The 21111-nt window shown below is 35.9% G+C and overlaps 1 protein-coding gene across 1 annotated transcript in view; it reads left to right on the top strand.

The window, feature by feature from the left end:
• The window catches only part of HOMER1 (homer scaffold protein 1), a 161643-nt gene that overhangs the window by 118297 nt on the left and 22235 nt on the right, over nt 1–21111 (top strand). The window contains exon 6 of the mRNA XM_044680939.1: nt 18423–18579. Coding sequence (XP_044536874.1) covers nt 18423–18579 — 157 coding nt within the window. The remainder of the gene's footprint in view (nt 1–18422; nt 18580–21111) is intronic.

Here is a 21111-nt window from a genome sequence, read left to right as displayed (position 1 = left end):
GGGCCTTGACTGTCTTTTCCACTTTTTATCTCTTTTCCTGAGTAAGCATTTGAGCATTGCCCTCAAGGTAGATATGTCAAGGATTGGAATGAACTTCTTGTTTTAAAAGTCATTGTCTCAAGTGAGCTTGTGAGATCTTTTGTGTCTTAGCATTTCTTTTATGTCAATGAAATAAATACCTCTTCTGATTAATGTTGTATATCCATTTGGGTTAGACTTACACATGAACTAACAGTCCAAGCCTGAAAATAAAAGGAAGGACAGAGGGAGGGATGGAGGAAGGGAAGGAGGAAGAAAGGACAGAGGGAGGGAGAGAGAGGAAGGAAAGGTGTGAGGGAAGGAGAGATGAAGGAAGGAAAGAAAGTGTGAGGGAGGAGAGGAAGGAAGGAAAATAAATGTATTCATAATGTACTTGTCGGCCTAATCTTCATCATAAATATTTTCTCTATCACTTTCTTAAGCTTATGTAATTAACCAAATAATAAATCAAGCCTTGATTTGTAGGATTTGCGACTTTCTGAGGTGTAAATGTTTACACTGAACAATTTAAGAGCAGATCTAGAGCCAGCTAGATCTGGCCCCAGTACAGTACACCCCTGAATGTAACAGAAAAAAGAGTGTGAGATACAGCAATGATTCCTTTTTTTTTTTTAAGAGACTTGGCTATAGAGAGCCAGCCTCTAGATGGTAGGTAGGGGTTCTGAGTGGCATTTGTGGCATCGGATTGTTAAGACAGGAAAAAGAAAATGAGAACAACCAGACTAGTGGTTAGCCCATGTTGCTCTGAATTCTGTGGGCTTTGGAGTTTATTATATACTGATTTCAAACAAAGAACACAAAGAAAGTGTCACAGTTGTGAAGGGGTAACAAATCATACACAACCCATTAAAGTCTAAAAAGTAAAGGTATAGCTATATACCTTTGGACAATGGCCAAATTCCAACCACCGATTAGTAGGGGATAATTCTGGGAGCAGAAATATTTTATGAAGATGTTCACTAATTGAGTCCTGTCTTCCTGGGTTATAGGTTTGCACCTGGTCAAATAAAGTCCAGACTAAAGGTTCCAGTCTTATCTAAGTATGCAGTCTTATCTAAGTAATGTTTGTTAGGGTTCAGGCTTCTTAATTATCAAGCAGAGAAATTTTTAACTCAGTAGTTGTTAGTCTGCTAAGGACTCAAAGCTTTTCAATAAGTCTATAATGTTTTTCCAATAAGAAAAGGTATGGATCATAAGAGGTATCAAAAGAGGGGTCTCAGATTTTTATCTATTCTCTTATTGGCTTCCCACACTTGGCTCCCCCTAGGACTGAATCCATTGTGAATTGTGTGCTGGAATCCAAAGCAGAGAAGTCCCTTAGTGAAGAGAGAGGGCCCAGTGCCTCAGTCCTCAGAGCCTGATAAGCATATCTTCTTCATGTTAAAAATAAAGAGAACAAATCATATAGCCAGTTCCAGCTTATTGAATGGAACATCAATATGACATTTTTATATCACAGTTTATGGTGTGCAAAATTAATATCTATATTTCATTATACTTCATTGTTTTTGTAACCTATATTTGAAGCAATTTTGGATTGTCTTCTCCTAGACTTTTCTTTTCCTTTTGTATCATTCCCACCCTAAAGGTACGGAAGAGATCAGAAGTATGTGGCTTATTTAGCTTTAGTGGATTAACCTAATGAAATGGCCAGAAAGTCATGCTGTGTCTCAATGTGCCAGGACATTTAAAAACAGGGAATCGCTTGCTTTATGAGAAACACACCAGAAGGCCCTGGGGGATACATGTTCTACATGCCTAAGATGGAGCATGGGAGTGAGCATACTTCATGGTGCAGGTTGGGAATGACTCAGCCTGTTCTTCTATGTCCTGAGTATTCATGTGCCAGAGGTTGGAGAATGCCAATTGTTGTGCTTGAAGGGGGGAACACAACAGAAGGTCAGAGGAGGACCCATGGAAAAAATACCAGACCTACCAGAGAGAAACCATGAGCTCAGAGATGCCAAGGAGACCCTTAGATGACCATTGAACTTCAGATTTTTCCTGGGAATGATGAGGAAATGAATGTCATCACTTTAATAGTCCCCAAGAGACATCATTATCTACCATGGGGTGAAACTGTCCTTTGTGACTTTGACATGGGAGGGATTTTAAAAATATATTTCTTTTCTGTGGACAGTGTAGGGATGCAGCTATTTACTTGGTGAAAGTGAATTTAAGAACAAATTTATTGTACCCTTGACTGAAAAAGAAAGAAAAAACAAAGCCCTTATATAAAATATATAGTTAGTCAAGAAAAATGAATTTCTGGATTGACTGTGTGTGTGTGTGTGCATGCGTGCATGCGTGTGTGTGCATTTATATATGCTTTCCAGAATCACTGGAAATCAACTGCATTAACAAGTTCATTAATATACCTATTTTCCCGCAGTTCCTCCATCATTTGTAATTTTGAGGGGAGGGGGGGTTTTTGTCAGTTTTTGCCAAACTAATAGGTATGAGGTGGAACCTCAGAGTTATTCATTTTTATTTCTCTAATAGTGATTTAGAACATTTTTCCCATAAAGCTATTGATAGCTTAGATTTCTTCCTTAGAAAAATTTCTATTTGTGTATTTTAATTACTTATCAACTGGGGAATGATCCTGATAGATAGATAGATAGATAGATAGATAGATAGATAGATAGATAGATAGATAGATAGATAGATAGATAGATAGATAGATAGATTTTTTGTGCAAAAACTTTAAAAATTTTAGGTAATCAAAATTGTCTATTTTACTTTCAGTCATGCTTTCTTTCCCCTGTTTGTTCATGAACACTTCCTTTATCCATGTATCCAACAAGCAATTTCTTTTCTACTCATTTCATTTGTTTATGACATCATTCTTTATGTTTAGGTTATGTAGGCACCCATTTGAAGCTAACCTTGGTATGTTACTCTTTAATACCTGCTTTCTTCCAGACCGCTTTCTAATTTAAAAAAAAAAAAAGGTTTTGTCAAATAGTGAGTTCTTACCTTGATGGTTGATCTATGGATTTTTCAGATTCTAGGCTATGTTGGTTTGCTTTTGTATATGAGAATCTGCTATATAAACTGTAAATGGAGATTTCAGGCTTTTGTGAGAGTAGTTAGCCTTGGGAGTTTGAATATATCTTGATTTTGTCATTCAGTAAATGTTCTCTAACTTACACATAATCCTTTTTGGATAACACAAAGTTGAGAAGGAGATTAGGATCTCAGTGAGAATGTGAGCCAAATCAGTTATTATCATCTTAATTACTCTTTTCTATATTATTAAATTATATGAAATAGAACCTGGGCTAGAACAATTTTCCAGGTTTTGGAACAATTCTAAAGAATGAATGAGGAAAAAAGCATTTATTGAATGTGTGGCTAATGTAGAGATTACCTTCTGAGTATTAGCTCCAGACCTGATACTGGCAAACACATGGGATTCTGCATGATCTAATGTCGGTCAAGTTTGCCTGTTAAGAGGAAAATTCCCTTTACTCTATATTTTGATATATAATATCTTTGCTAAAATATTACACTGGAGAATTGTAAGAGTCAACAGAGTGTTGTGGTGTCAAATGCTAGGAGTTCCAGCCAGGAAAATTTGTATCCTTCCTCTGACACATCTTAAGTATGTGACCTCAGGCAAGTCAATGAACTTATCAGTGTGCCTAAGTACTTCTCTACAAGTTACTGATGAGTTTCCCATTTCCATCAGGGGACAGTTTCCCCACAAGTCATTCACTACATTGGAGGGATTTATATTTTTTTTAGAAAAAATTTTTCCATAGTTACATAATTCATGTTCTTGCTCTCTCTCCCCTGGCCCCCCACCCCCCACCCCCTAGTGGCTGACACACATTTCCACTTGTTTCTTCCTGTGTCATCAATCAAGATCTATTTCCATATTATTGATAATTGTTCTAGGGTGGTCATTAAGAGTCTACATCCTAATCATGTCCGCATCAACCCATGTGTTCAAGCAGATGTTTTTCTTCTGTTTCCACTCCTGTAGTTCTTACTCTGAATGTGGGTAGTGTTCTTTACCATAAATCCCTCAGAATTGTCCTGTGTCATAGCATTGCTGCTAGTACAGAAGTCCATTACATTCTATTTTACCACAGTGTATCCATCTCTTTGTACAACGTTCTTCTGGCTCTGCTCCTTTCACTCTGCATCAATTCCTGGAGGTCTTTCCAGTTCACATGGAATTCCTCCAGTTTATTATTCCTTTGAGCACAATAGTATTCCATCACCAAAAGATACCACAATTTCTTCAGCCATTCCGCAATTGATGGGCATACCCTCATTTTCCAGTTTTTTGCCATTACAAAGAGCGCAGCTATAAATATTTTTGTACATGTCTGTTTATCTATGATCTCTTTGGGGTACAAACCCAGCAATGGTATGGTTGGATCGAAGGGCAGGCAGTCATTTTAGAGCTCTTTGAGCATAGTTCCAAATTGCCATCCAGAATGGTTGGATCAGTTCACAACTCTACTGGCAATGCATTTATGTCCCAATTTTGCCACATCCCCTCCAACATTCAATCCTCTCCCCTGTTGTCATTTTAGCCAATCTGCTGAATGTGAAGTAGTGCCTCAGAGTTGTTTTGATTTGCATTTCTCTAATTATTAGAGATTTAGAACACTTTCTCATGTGTTTATTGATAGTTTTAATTTCTTTATTTGAAAATTGCCTATGCATGTCCCTTCCCCATTTATCGATTGGAGAATGGCTTGATTTTTTTGGTACAATTGATTTAGCTCCTTATATATTTGAGTAATTAGGCCTTTGTCAGTTTTTTGTTATAAAGATTTTTTCCCAGTTTGTTGTTTCCCTTCTGATTTTAGTTGCATTGGTTTTTGTCTGTACAAAAACTTTTTAATTTAATGTAATTGAAATTATTTATTTTACATTTTGTAATTTTTTCTAACTCTTGCTTGGTTTTAAAATATCTTTTCTCTGTGGATAGTATAGGAATACAGCTATTTACTTGGTGAAAGTGAATTTGAGAACAAATTTATTTTTCTGACTGCAAAAGAAAGAAAAAACAAAGTCCCCACAAAGTTTTAGATATTTTAGTATTAATTTTCGTTCAAATACCCATTTTTGAGGGAAAGTACCATTCATTTCTGTCCTCTGGCATTGAACTGAGTTAATCAGTGAACAGGTTGGAATATTCCTTTGAGTCTTTGAGTAAATTACACATAATACTCAGGGAAAAAAAACCTGACTTGCAGGTAATTGATAACACTGCCAAGCAAAGATAGGAACACATTCAGAGGCATCTGGGGATCAAGGGAAATGTAATTATTTCATTTGATATTAAAACAAAACCCAACTTTCTCCAGAAATCTTTCCTCCCTAGTAGATTAACTTTACATAATACTGTAAAAAAATCTCAGAAAAGCCCAAAGTTTTTTTGTTCCTTTAGTCTTCCAAAGTTTTTATGTGAGTTGAAAATAGTACAAATATTGAATTTTTTTTGTGAATGTCATATAAACTGTTTCACAACTCAGTAAAGATGTTCCTCTTTTCTGACCCCTCCCTTTTATCACTTATAAGAATGCCACAGAAACTCTTTGTGCCCTACCCCTTTCCTAGGAAGACTGAAAAATCTGAAATGGATTACAATATTTAATTATATCAGAAAAATGATTGAACCATTAAAGAGAAAACAAGATCACTGAATTCTCATGAGACTCCCTCACCTCTGAGGAGGAATAGCCTGTCAGAGAACATCAGAGAGAATAAAATACCCTTTAAGAGTGACGGAGGAAGAGGAGGGAAGGACATTTGGCTTGGCCCATAGGCCATTCCCCAATCACTTTGCCACTTTTAGAGTATGGCTGCAGGCTAGGAACTGGCAAAGAGCCAAGGAGGAATACAAAGTCACAGCAGTCTATCCCATTCCGCTCTGCTAGACAGAATGTTTTCCTTGTTCTCCTTTCTAGCACGTAGAAAATACAACCTCTTTTAGAATCAGGCATCCAGCTGGGGTTTAGTGGTTTCTTTGAGACATCCAAACACATAGGAGAATTAGGGACTAGTGGAACTTCAGGCTCTCTCCCTTTATGACTTCAAGATAGTATGTTGTTCCCTCCTGAACCAGAAGAGGAGATTTGTGCACTGAAGAATAAGTTAATAGTTTTATATCCAAAATACTGTTTTATACTTCAATTTCTTTCTCTCTCTCTCTCTCTCTCTCTCTCTCTCTCTCTCTCTCCCCTCCCTCTCTCACCTTACCTTGCTCTGAGAGACAAACTCTTTCCAGAAAAAAATAGAAGTTTAAAGTACTTAAAGAAGAAATATATTGACTTTATCCCAAATCATAACACAAATCATTAGAATGAATTTGATTGAAATCAAATGTGATGAAATTCATTTAAAAGGAAGTCAGAAAGATGTCATTTCATTCAGTTTTTCTAATTTAGAAAAAATTCCCTTTCTGATATATCCTTAGTACAGGCTTTTCAGTAATATAATAGCAAGCCCTGAAAAGTTTCCAGTGCTTCACAAATGTTAAATCATTTAATCCTCACCACAGCTTGAAGAAATAAATAGTATTATTGCTCTCACCATTTTACATATGAGAAAACTAAAGCTAAGAGAATGTAAGGGATTAGCCAAGTATCTCATAGAGAGCATATATCTGAGGTGAATTTTATACTCAGGTCTTCTTGACTCCCAAGGCCAGAACTCTGTATCTATATTATCTAGCTGATTTTGAAACTCATTGATAAATATAGTCTTCATTTTTAGAAATGATATAATAATATTTACTTTTAGTCTGTCATGTTTACGTATTATTATAGATTGATTTTATAACTTCACTATTTCAGATTAATATTATAATTTTATTTAAAATGAGTGACTAGGTCACATAGTGATTTGAAGCCAGCCTCGAAGCTAGGAGGATCTGAATTCAAATCTCTGACATATACTATCTGTGAGACCCTGGGCTAGTCCTTTAACCTCTGACTGACCCAGACAACTCTGAATGATTTAAGTTACTGATGAGTTGCCCATCCTATCCTTTTAGGGGAAGGAGTCCACATTGTAAGTTCCCTTCACAGATAAAATCATAAGTCCAGGACGAATAAAATTAATCTCTGATTAAATTGATTAGCCATGTTTATTTATCAAATATATTAGAAAGAGAACAAAAATAAGACATTCAAGTTGTTTTATTTAGTGAAATAAGCTTATGTATTTGGAATTAAGTTTGGCATGAAAAATTTTAAAGTCTGGGTCACACACAGTATTACTCTTATCTGTAGAGTAAATATAGTCTCCTTTTTCACAAAGTATAACAAAAACTTTCCTGCCTTTTTAGTTTCAAAACAATTTCTACAGCAGGCATAAATTACTTCCAAACAACTCATTTTATACCTTATAGAAGAACTTGACTATATTGCACAAATTAAATTTATGTGACTCCAAGAGCCCATGATGAAGATTGGTGCTTAAGTTATTTCTACCAAGTCACTGGCTAGAGTAGATGTCCTTTACAGTTTCATTGGGCAGCTGGTGGCTCAGTGGATTGAGAGCCAGGCCCAGAGATGGGAGGTCCTAGGTTTAAATCTGGCCTCAGACATTTCCTAGCTGTGTGACCCTGGGCAAGTCACTTAACCTCCATTGCCTAGTCCTTAAACTCTCCTGCCTTAGAACCAATATACAGTATTGATTCTAAGGAAGAATGTAAGGGTTTAAACAAATAAAATAAAGTTTCATTGGCACAAGGTATATGTTTGTGCCATCACATGCAGGATATACCATAAGGAGACCTCTGTGATTAGTATAGGCCCTGCAAACAAAGCAGACTACTTAGCTCTTGTCCTCCTCTAACTAATAAGAATAAGGTATACATTTATCCTTACACGTTAAGTACTTTTATAAATACAATGAATGTGTATTTACCCTTATCTTTGGTGCCTATATTTGGGTATATATCCTCTTGAGTACTTTTTCTCCATGATTTTTAATATTCCAAAGAGACCTGTAGTTTAAGGAAAAGGAGAACTGTAAAATTACTTTGATTAAAGTACCTTCCAAATGATATTTTTGTAACAATTTAAACTCCCTCAGCTTGCTTCTATATTGAGAACAAATAGGAAACCAGTTGGTCATTTTCAAAATGGAATTTTACAAAACAATCATAAGAACAGATATTCTGTTGTTCCTTGTACTCTGATCCCAATATTCAAACATGAGATCATAGTAATGTTTCCAGATCTCTTCTGATTCACTGTACAGCCTTCCCGTTGAACAATTTACTGGGCTTCAATGAGAGCAGACTGTATCAAGCTCAACTTCTAAAGGAATTAAAGGCTGACCTCTCCCATTGTAAAAGGGAATAAATTAGAAACCAGTTTCAACCCAACTTTAAAAAAATTTACCCAGAAATCTAAATCTTTGAGAAATTACTACCAAATTAAAAGTGTTTTAAAGGGGAAAAAATGATTATTTAGTACATAAGTTCAAAACACTAATAAAAAAAATCTTCCAAAGAAAATGGCGTTAAGTGGTTAAACAAAAGAGTAGAAAACTGATTTTATAGGAAGAATAAGTTTAGGTGCTCTCAGCATAAGGATGATCACTTCAGAGAGCTCACATGGGGGAACTATGCTTCAAGGTTGCTTCTTTGAAATCTACTATAAAGTAAAATTGTGATAGATATGCTAAACAGGAACAGTTTTTATACCTCAAGTATAAAAGAAAAATCCTAAGAAGCTGCAAAGAAAATGGGGAGGGGGGGGGGAAGGGAGGAAAAGTCCACAGAGGATCAAAATGCACTTTTCTCTCTGTTGTATCTCCTACCATATAGCATCACTGAAGAAACAAGTCATAGCCAGAGGGAAGGAAGCTAGCAAGTTGTGCTCCTAAAGATCTGGGCTTACTAACAAAGACAATACTTGGGGGAAGGGGGGGGTGAATATTTAAAAGTCAGCCTTAAACAGAACGAATGCAAATTTTAACCTTGGAGAAAAAACCCAAACTGTCTTAGCGAATCACATGAGTTTATTAACTCTCCTAATAGGTCTTTTGTCCTGTGGGGGTTTTTTCCTATCTTTTATATATTTATTTTTATATTTCACTTTTTTTTCTTTTTTTAATTGATTAATTAAGAAAAATTTTCCATGGTTACATGATTCATGTTCTTTCCCTCTCTTCCTCCCACCCCCTCCCATAGCCAATGTGCAATTCTACTGGGTTTTACATGTGTCATTGATCAAGACCTATGTCTGTATTATTAATATTGGTACTGGGGTGATCACTTAGAGTCTACATCCTCAGTCATATCTCCATTGACCCATGTGATCCAGCAGTTATTTTTCTTCTGCATTTCTACTCCCATAGTTCTTTCTCTGGATGTTGATAGCGTTCTTTCTCATAAATCCCTCAGAATTGTCCTGGGTCATTGCATTGCTGCTAGTGGAGAAGTCCATTACATTCTATTTTACCTCAGTGTAACAGTCTCTGTGTACAATGTTCTTCTGGTTCTGCTCCTTTCACTCTGCATCAATTCCTGGAGGTTGTTCCAGTTCACAAGAAACAACAATTTTTAACTTTTTAAAAAATTTTAAGTTTCCAATGGTGTTGAAAAACACCTATGACCTCCAGAGGAAGAATTGATGGAATCTGAATGCAGACCAAGACACTTTGTGTCTTAATTTTTCTTTTGTTTATCTAGTTCATTTTTATAAAAGGACCAATATGGAAAGATGTTTTACACTATTAACCATGTAAAATCCTATACATGTAGTCATTTATTTCAGACAAATATTCAGCTGACCAGTAGATTGCCATATTGAAATAAAGGCAGCTCTGTTTTAGGAATCTGCACAGCAAAAAGGATAGACTGGACCTTTAGATTTCTAGTTGTTACAAATTGCTTGCTTGCTGGGCTGGGCAATAAAAATTAGGCTTAAAAATTAAGACCAAAATTTTTTTCCAAAAAAGGTTTAAATTATTTTTCCATGTATTTGAGGGGGGGGGCAGTCTGCACAGTAACAAGGATGTTTAAAGCCTTATTGGACCTTTATTTTGCCTATTTCTAGTTGTTACAAAGTTTTATGTGTTCTTGGTACGTGAGAGGTGTTTGAAATGACAGGATTAACCAGGACCATTTAGGTGTGCACTTGTATATGTCATTGACATTGTATCTTTTCCCATGATCCCCTTCTGTCTGCTACTTTCTTCCAGAGTCCTTCCAAAGCAGAGACTGCTGGTTTCCTTTTTTTGTATTCATGGCCTGGCACATAGTAGATACTTAATAAATGCTTATTGAGGAGGTAACTAGGTAGCACAACAGATAGCACACCAGACTAGGAGTCAGGAGGTCCTGGGTTCAAATATGACTTAGGATACTTCCTAGCTCTGTGACCCTGGGCAAATCCTATAGCCCCACTTTGCTAGCCCTTGCCCTTCTGGTCTAGAGTTGTTACTAGGACAGAAGGTAAGGATTTAAAAAAAAATGTTTATTGATTTATTGTGTTCTGTTCCTATGGAGGATCCACTTTCCTGTCTTCCTTTATCGCCATTACCAAAAGCTCCCCAATTCATACCTCTTCAACACTCACAATAGGCAGCTGGGTGGCTTAGTAGAAACAGTGAATTGGACTCTGTTCCATACCAGAGTTGCCAGCCTCAGACATTTTCTAGCTATGTGACCCTGGACAAGTCATTTAACCTGTTCGCCTCAGTTTTCTCAACCATAAAAAGGGTTGTCGTAAAGATCAAATAGGATAGCATTTCTAAAACACTTCATACAGTGCCTGGCACATAGTAGACGTATTATAAATGCTCATGGTTATTATTATTATCATCACTTCAATCAGCCTAAATCCATTTGCATGTGAACAGAAATTAACCAAACATAGAGAATCAATAACTACTCTATCCAGACAAGGTAAATCTGACTCCCTAACTCCTAGCTCTGTTCATCTAGGTATAGTTATAAATATTGGTAGCTAGTGATATAGATATATCATTATTGATATCAATTATCTATATTTGTGTATATATGTTATAAAAATGCATACACACATAAACATAGTGTTTCAAAGCTTAAAAATGCACTGACTTTTGAGATACTGTGTATGTCTATTTGTATGGACACACACACACACACACACATATATATATATGTATATATATATATACAGCTAATTTTACTTTTATTAACATATTTCAAATTTATATCACTATGATTCTGAATAAACATACCCATTTCGCCAAGCAAGCCATCGCTTATAACAAAAAAATAAAAAAATCCAACAAAACTAACCAACTCATCAACCCAGTCTGACAATATTATACGTATATTCTATACCCAGAATCCCACGACTCTGCAAAAAAGGAGGAAGATGCATTTCAAGTTTGATCATTCTAATTCCATAGCATTTAGGTATTTTTTTTTGTTTGTCTACGTTCTTTCCATTTACCTGCATATATTGTTCTTCTGTTTCTGATGATTACATTTTGTCTTAGTTCATACAGGTTTTCCAAAGCTTCTCTGAATTCTCCTTATTTATCATCTCTTAGGATGCACTGGTATTCCACTTCATCTGTATGCCACAGTTTCTTTAGCTATTTATCAATCAGTGGGCATACACTAGATTTTTTAGTATAATTCTAAAATTCCAAAGCTGTTTTTAAAATATTTAAGGGGTGGGACAAAATGTTAAGAGTACATAAGAGACTCATTTTATTAGAAGCTTCGATCAAAATCAACGGTGAGTTCAAGTGGAACTGTGCTAAAATATTGCTATTTTAAATTAAGTCTAGATTTTTAACATTAAAATTTAGAGGAGCCAACAGCAAGATTTTACCCAGCTTATTCCTTAGACCAGTGATGGGCAAACTTTTTAAAGGGGGAGGGGAGCCAAAGAAAAGGAAATGCTTATCTGTCAGTCTGTTTCTAAGGCAACTCTTTTGAAAGTTTCATTGTATTATATCCCACTTATTGTATTCGTCAGATTAGGAATAATGTCGAAGGGCCAATAGAACATTTCAGGGGGCTGCATCTGGCCCACAGGCCATAGTTTGCCCATCACTGCCTTAGATTATACCTTGTGGGATTCTTACATTCCACCCCAAATTTCAAAATTAAAAGTTATGTAGATTTGAGAGAAAATGGTAGAACATGTCAACCTGTTCTTTAGTTGAGTGAGTTCCATGTAGCAGAAAGAATTCAGGAGCCTGAAATATTCTGATTGATGTTAGAGCTGTTTACCTAGACCGCTCATATAAAAAGTATTCCTACCAGCAACTATTCATTTGTAAAATGCATCCAAACAAAAGATCTTGGTCTGGAATAACTAACTTGTTACTGAACGGTCTTTTGTAGATTCTACAAGTCCCAGATCTACAGCATTTTATAGATGAAATACCTCTTATCTTATGAAATGTGCATGCGTGATTGGCTTAAAATGGAAATCGAGAAACTGAGTAAGTCCAGTATGACACCCCTCATATAAGAATGAAAAAGGTTGACATTTTGTTATTTGTAGGAGTCCCGTGACCAGTGTTTAATATTTGATGAACTGTTATTCTGTTACTTCAAATTCCTGTTATTTGTTAACAGGTTAACTTTTGCCTTTATTTTCAATATGCATTTTAAATCTCTATACTTTTTCTTTCCTTTAGTCATTTGACAAGTAACTAAATGTCCTTGGGTTTTAGAACATTGTGCTAGGAATTTGGAAATGCATATTAAAGGAAAGGATATAAGCAAAGTGGCTTGTATTCTAATAAAGGGAAGTAAAACCAGCGTGATCAGTGGGATTAGATAAATTAATTATGGAAGTTAACTGAGAGGAAGAGGAAGAGTAGGTTCAAGGATTATGGAATTAGTTAGAAAATGCTGGTTGAACTGAGAATGAAGGGTAGGATGCATTGTAGTGGGTGGCATGAGCAATAGTGATAGGATCAGGTTAGGCAGAGGGGAATGAGAACTCTAGAAAAGGTTCGAGTTGACTGTAACATACACTGAAAGCCAAATATAAGGATGGGCAAGGCAATGGGACTTAAATTTGATGGGTTTGGATTCTTTTAATCCAGAAGCCAAGGTCAATCTTTTAGAGAACATGAATATTTATTTTTATGTTTCATACAGTATTCTAGATTAGGAGAAGCAGAAAAGTGTGGCTCAGAACATTATTCCAAGCAGTTGTTGAGACTGGATGGGAACTTGACTTTATCAATACAGTTAATAAAATTAGAGAATGTCTGCACTGAAAGGGACTTTCAGGATCAGATATTTTTATAATAAAAGTCACTTAACTCTCTTTGCCTCCATTTCCTCATCTGTAAAATATGGATAATAATTAGCTAGCTAACTAATCAGCTTAACCCTCCTAGGACTGTTGCAAGGTTAAAATGGGATAATACTGGTAAAGCACTTTGCAAACCATGAAGCACTATGTAAATGCTAGCTATTATTATTAACAATTCCCCATCTTTCAGAGGAGCAAAATGAGACCGAGGTAAGTTAGTGCAATTGCCCAGGGTCACACAGCTTTAAGGACTGATTCAGTATATAGGATGAGTTCATATTCCCTAAATAGTCTAATTTTGAGTACAAAATAAAACCTTCAGAAGTATCCTATGAAAGAAATCTCATTTATTACTTTCTTGTGCCCGTCTGGAAAAAAAATGAAAATTATGTTTATGTAACTTTATACATATATATGTATGTGTGTGTATATATATATATGTATATATATATATACCCATATACACACTTAGACTTTCTTATTCTCATGCTACATTTTTAAAAACTTAATTAAGAGTATTTCCCCATGATTACATGATTCATGTTTCTTCTCTCCCCCCTCCCGTAACCAATGAGTAATTCCACTGGGTTTTATATGATGTTAAATTTTTTTAAACCCTTACCTTCTATCTTAGAATTAATATTGGTTTCAAGGCAGAATATCAGGAAGGGCTAGACAATGGGGCTTAAGTGACTTGCCCAGGGTCACACAGCTAGGAAGTGCCTGAGACCAGATTTGAACCTTGGACCTCCATCTCCAGGCCTGGCTCTCAATTCATTGAGCCACCTTGCTGCCCCATCATGATATCTTTTTTGAGAGAGCTGAGATTATATGGAAGATTAGAAATTAAATTGGATAATGTTTCAGATGTCATTCTGGAATGTTTTATGATTCAGTAAACAGTTTGAGGGTTCCATTTAAAATGAACTCATCACTGTAAAGGAAAGAACAAACAGATCTGAGGGGACAAAATATGCTTCTTCATCTAGATCAAGTTTTCTTAACTTTGAGTCCCCCAGTAGTCCATGTATAGATTTCCAGAGGTCTGTGAACATGGATAGGATAGGATAAAAATATCTTCTTCTTTTTCTCACTGACCTCTAATCAAAATTTAACATTTTCTTCAGCTATTTGATAGGGCAACTAGATGACTCAGTGGAAAGAACACAGGGCCTGGTGTCAGAAAGATTTGGTTTCGAATCTCATCCTGGGACAGTTACTAGCTATGTGACCCTGGGCAAGTCACTTAACGCGGTTGGCCTCAGTTTCATCATCTGTAAAATGATCTGCAGAAGGAGATGGCGACTCACCCCAGTATCTTTGCCAAGAAAATCCCAAATGGGAGTCATGAAGAGACTGACAGGACTGAACAACAACAATGTTAATGTCAGTTATTTAAAAGTTATTTAAAAGGGGTCCATGACCTCTCCTCCCCCCACGAAAAAGGTTAAGAACTCTTCATCTGGTATGTAAATATAATCCATGTTATTTTTTTTAAACCCTTGCCTTCCATCTTGGAGTCAATACTGTGTATTGGCTCCAAGGCAGAAGAGTGGTAAGGGTAGGCAATGGGGGTCAAGTGACTTGCCCTAGGTCACACAGCTGGGAAGTGTCTGAGGTCAGATTTGAACCTAGGACCTCCCATCTCTAGGCCTGGCTCTCAATCCACTGAGCTACCCAGCTGCCCAATCCATGTTATTTTTGCTTAGCTCAATTGGTAGACTGAGAATTGGATTAGGAGGTAGGATACATCTTGGGTTCTCCTCCATTTAACTATCTAAGAATCTTAGATAAAGTCACTTAACATCTCTGTGATTCAGTTAAATGATTGCTAAGGCCACTGTTAACTTTAAAATCATCATTTGGCTCATCTGTTTGCTCAGAAAAATCAGGCACAGGAAATAATTATAAGAAAGTGAAGTTTAAAAATGACATTGGGCTATAATCATTTTCCTTTAATATCTGCTACTCCTTGGCAGTAAATTTACTTATTTCCCCATTTCTGTTCATGCCACCATCCTTTAGCCAGTCTCTCAGACTTGAAACTTTGACCTCCCACCCTTTCCCCTTTTCCATCATCACTAAATTCTCTCTGTTCTCATTGGCACCAGCCAATTTTAGGCAGGCATATCATGGTAATGCCTGGATAACAATTTTTAAACACCACTTTTATTCTGTTACTCTCTTGCTCAGGAGAATCTTCAGTGGCCTTCCTTCTTGAGATGTTGGATCATGTCTAAGCTCCCCTCCTTAGTTTTTCAGGCCTTTTATCATTTGACTCCATCCCATCCATATCCTTCTTCTCTTTTCATCAGCTCCAAATGAACACCCACCTAACCCAGTCTGACCTATTATAATTATATTATTTCCTTTTCATTTTATGCTTTAGGGTTTTTTCCCTTTATTTTGAAAATATTTTAGGTTGTGTAACAGAAAATTCTCCACCTAGAAGCAACTTTTGCTGAAGGGTTCATTTATCTAAATATGACTGGCCATTGGCAGGATTATTATGAAGTTGTTAAAGCTTGACTTCAGGGTCCATAATCCATAAGCCTTTTCTTTATGTTCTCTTTGCCATCTCTGTTCCCTAACTTGTTCCCCAGGTTCCCAATGTTCCTGAACTTTCTTCTATCACCCCCAATCAAAACCTGCTCTCAGAAAGGATCTAGTGTCAATTCTCTCTGTATAAATTTGTCAGAGTAATTGCGTTGTAGTCTTCTTAATCATTGTGAAATGATGGACTTTGTCTACCATTAAAAGAAGTTCATGCATCAACAAGTGTGCAGGAGAAGGCAGGGTTGATTGGGGTTTGGGGGAAAGGGATGGTGTTCATCCATCACTCTCTGAAATCATAACATATAGGCTGCTGTCCATTCCATTTACACAGAAACTCATCCCTTAAAGTCTAATGTATTTTGTTTTTTTAGATTAACCGTTGAGTATTTTGTGACCTTTTATATTTGGATGTTAACCAATTATTCTGATAACCATTTGTCAAGGATAAGGAAAGATTCATGTTGAATGAATAATATGAGAACATGGCAGTTTTATTTATGTGTGTATACATTGTACTCCTGGAGAAGATTAGACTGATTTTAAGAAAATGATGGGATGATAAATCTTTTTTCAAGATGGAATAGAGACTAGAACTATGATTTCACTGGAATAGGAAACTGTCAGATGAGAAAAATACCATCTACTAAAATAGGCTGGCCCTTTCACTACAAAATATAGTTTCAGAGACTTGCCTCGAGCATTGAAAAGTTAAGTGATTCACCCATTGTCACACAGCCAGGATGTGTCAGAGGTGAGATTTGAACCCAGATCTTCTGGGCCCCAAAACCCATTTTCTATACACTATAATGTGTTGCCTCTTTGTTAGGTTATTAAAACAAAATCTTAGTGAATTAAACCTTTGAATTAAAATTCATTTTAATTTTTCCTTCTTAAGAATTTTAAAAGTGGGATGTTCTAAAACTCTAGATATAAATTATATGGTATTGTATTAATTGAAAATGTAAATTACCCAGCCTTCTGAGGTACTTTATTTAACTTAACTTTTACCTTTTAGTAGAATGAGAGGTCCTTGAGAGCAGGAACTCCCCTCTCTTTTCTATTTGTACCCCAAAATGCCCAATGTAATGAGTGGCACATTGTTGGCATTTAATAAATGCTTTCTGATTAATTGATTTTCATTGAATTAATTTTTAGTCTTAGGTCTTTTGGGACCCTCTTCAGAGGGTTATATCAATTATAATTATATACAGTTAGAATTCCACAGAGTATGTTTTATTATTATATGTATTCCTGAATGAAAAATAATCCTAAGTATCAAGGCTTAGAAAAAATTTTTTCTCCCTTTATTATCTTAACTGATTAACTGAGAAAAGCTGATTATGGGTAGCAGTAGGAAGAAGAGAAGACTATTTTCCTCTTTTTTGATTCTCTTATTGTCTGAGAAATATTTCCTCAAGAGAGCAAAATAAAAAGGGCTCTGTTCTCAAAGATGGAAAATTGAGTGTTAAAAGCATAGCCCCACACATCTTCAATCCACTCCTGAGACTTCTTTCATTTTAAAAATTGTTCAGAGTTGGTTTTAGAAATACCGACAATAGGAACTGAAGACTCCTTTCTGCAAATTGAGAGCTCTTAGGACACTTGTCCTGTGGTGTAAATGACTTATCAAAATTAAGGGAGATGATTCAAGTGAAAGTCTTGAAGCATCACTAATTAAGTAGGAAAAGGTTAGCAGAAATCCAGCAATTGAAACAGGCTTCTCAGTGATAGGAAAGAAAAATAAACTCATTTCCCTTAATGAACTAATTCTTTGTGGCGAAATTAAGAAGCAAATTCTCAAGAGGAAACTCTCCACAACTAATGGAATTGTCTTTGCTATAGAGGATGTTCTTTGTTGCTGTTCTTGAAGGAATATTATTTGACTAGTGTGACATTAAATTCAAAGAAGGAAAATAGAACCTGAAATTATCTCTGAAATTTAGATCATTAGAATCAATCTATACTTCTCCAATGACACAATTAGAAACCAATCTTTGGAGGCAAAATTAGACATTTAGCAATTTTTTAAATGTTAAAAAAAAAGACAAACTTCTCAAAGAGTAAATGACACATGTCACAAACTGTACTGACTTTGTATTCAGATACTTGAATATACATTTTAAAATAAGTTAAGTCACTCTTACAGAGTAATCTCAGACTTCAGTATTTTTTAAGGAATAGAATCTACTTCTTAGTTCTGTTCTTCAGTGATTTTCAAGATTTAATATTTACCCCCTAAAGGTAATCACATAAACACTCTTGTAAGTCTAAGTATCTTCAGAAATGACGGTGGGAGTCACTCAACTAAAGAACCAAATAGTCCCTAGTGTTGACTACTTTGGAATGTGAACTGGAAGTTATTTAATTCTTTGTTAACCCAGCAAGTTTTCTTCCCTAGAGACATTTCAGCGAAATGATTTTTTTTAATGCTCCTAGAATTGTTTTGTATTTTAATTACTCATTAAATTTAATCATTGTGGTCCTGAGTACTACTCCCAACCCCCCCCCCAAAGGTGACAGTAACCTGTTATATTGTAATGATTTGTGTTTTCTCTAAATGTTTTCTAGCTCAGCAATCAGCAAACACTGGGAAGCTGAACTGGCCACACTCAAAGGTAACAATGCCAAGCTCACAGCGGCACTGTTGGAGTCCACTGCCAATGTCAAACAATGGAAACAGCAACTTGCTGCCTATCAGGAGGAAGCCGAGCGCCTACACAAGCGGGTACGGTCAGCTCTGATAGACATAAGAATATAAAACCAGTAGGTTGCCTTGATCACAGGAAAGTTTGACAAAGATACTGTACAGCTAAGCTTCTAAGGAATATTTGGCAGTTGTTGAAATGTATAAATTGGATTATGTGGTCTAAATTGCTTGAGGAAAATTGTTCCCATCACTTAGTAGTATTATTGTGTGTGTGTGTGTGTGTGTGTGTGTGTGAGAGAGAGAGAGAGAGAGAGAGAGAGAGAGACAGAGAGAGAGAGAGAGAGAGAGACAGAGAGAGAGAGAGAGAGAGAGAGAAATTATAACATACGTGATGACAAAGGTTGATGATGACCTAGTTTGGGGGAATCATTCTGTACTAAAGTGTCCAAAGTAAAAAACTATATAAACTAGACAAGAAAATTTATCCATCCACCTCATTCTTACGTCTCTGCAGGTAATCAACAACAAAAATTAAATCATCTAAATGAATGAAAAAAAGGGCATGCCTGCCTTTCAGAAAAGCATGGCAAAGAGTGAAAACCCTATACAAAGTCACAGTAATGAACAGTCTTAGCACCAAAGCAAGATATGAAAGATCTCCTAGGACTAAGATGGCAAGAGAAAGAAGAGAAAGGAAAAAAAGAATAAGACAAGAGAGAGAAAAAAAAATTAAGAGGGAAAGAGATAGGAAAAAAGAAATGAGAAGAAGAGGGGAAGGAAAACCTTCATAACTATGGTGTTTACCCCTGGTACGTGAGACATACTTCAGCCAGCTCCCAGTGGAATGTAAGCTTCTTAAACAAAGAGTGGTTTTACTTTTGTATCCCCAGCTAGCACAGTGCCCATCATATAGTTGGGGGAGGGTGTTAATAAATGCTTGTTGATTGATTTAATTCACTCAATAGATTAACCAGTCAGTATATTACTGTATTCTATTAGGAGTGGGACAATACTATTAAAGAAATATAAGATAGAACTTTGCCACCAAGGAATTCATAAATATAGTTGGGAAAGCACAACAAATACATAAGATCCCTTAGTATGAATGGAAAATAGTATATAATTACCACTAAATTTTCTACCAATAGAAATGCAATGATCCAGGAAAATTCTGAAGGACATATGAAAAAGAAATGTAGATGAAAACATAATTTATCCCTTGTTTTATTTTTGAGTATGTGATTTGAGGTTTTGGTTTTATAAGATTGTCCACTTAAAAAATGAATAATATGGAAATAAGTTTTGTGTGATAACACATGTATAATCCAGACTGAATTGCTTGTCAACTCTGGAAGAAGAAAGAGAAAAAGAGAAGGGAGCCAACATGAATCACATAACTTTGGAAAACTTATGTGGAAATTTATTATTAAAATAAAGAAAGATAAAACAAAAAAATTACCACTAAATTATTTGGTTAAAAACTATTATATTGGGGTAGCTAGGTAGCTCAGTGTTTAGAGAGCCAGAACCAGAGTCAAAAGGTCCTAGATTCAAATGTGGCCTCAGATTTTCTCGTAGTTTTGTGACCCTGGGCAAGTCACTTAATCTCCATTGCCTAGCCCTTGCTGCTCTTCTGTCTTGGCCAATATCAATTCTGAAATGGAAAGAAACTAAAATAATTATAAAATAAACTATTAATTCAAGTTGAAAATCAGGGGAAGAAAAACAGCTATGTGTGGAAGACTAGACCTCAATCTTAGCAATAATTAGCCCCCAGTTTATAAAATAGCATCAGATATGTTTTTGACCTTAGTGATTGTGATTTGACATTAAATCTGGTTTCTAGGCACTTTTGTGACCAGAGTGTGGAACAAAAATCAAGAGAATAGAATAGGAGATATAAGGGAAAGGGCAGATGGACTATGACTTAGTTATTGAATGTGTACAGAGTTGGTATTGAATATTGGGAGCAGAGTATGTAGGATGGGCTTTTGAAAGCAAATCCTCACAGATGATGCTGTGTTCAGAATGACTGAGAGATAGGACATCTGTGTATTGCCAAAGCCAAATCTGCAATGAGTATAAAGGAAGGTGGGGAGGAAATTATAGGACTGGACATAGGCACATACCCTCTTCCTACCTAGAGAACTTGTATGTCCTCTGTTTTGTTCCTTCCAAAATTATTTTAATTTAAAAAAAATTTAAGCACCAAATAAAACCAGCATACCCACATATACAGTAGCACAGAAAAAAAGAGGATTGATTATACATGAAACTTCAAGCCTCTATTAGGTGTAGCTTGCTTTTCTTTTTAAGTACATGACAAAATCACATCACTTTCAAAGCTATCCTGCTTGTCTTTAATTCCTTCTGGCTTTCCTTCTGTTCTCTCCTGTGCCTTTAAAAAAAACTCCACTTAAATGGCCTTTCTTTCTTTTGTCTTTTTTTCCCTTTGTTTTGACAAATTTATCTCAGCCTCTATCTTTCTACCACTTTTCCCCTGGCCAACTGAAAAAAGAAAGGAAGGGAGAGAGGGAAGGAGGGAAGGAGGGAGGGAAGAAGGAAGAAAGGAAGGAAGGAAGGAAGGAAGGAAGGAAGGAAGGAAAGGAA

The sequence above is a fragment of the Gracilinanus agilis genome, chromosome 1 (genome assembly GCF_016433145.1).
Source record: "Gracilinanus agilis isolate LMUSP501 chromosome 1, AgileGrace, whole genome shotgun sequence".
Classification (NCBI taxonomy): Eukaryota; Metazoa; Chordata; class Mammalia; order Didelphimorphia; family Didelphidae; genus Gracilinanus; species Gracilinanus agilis.
This window is presented reverse-complemented; position numbering and strand designations above follow the sequence as displayed.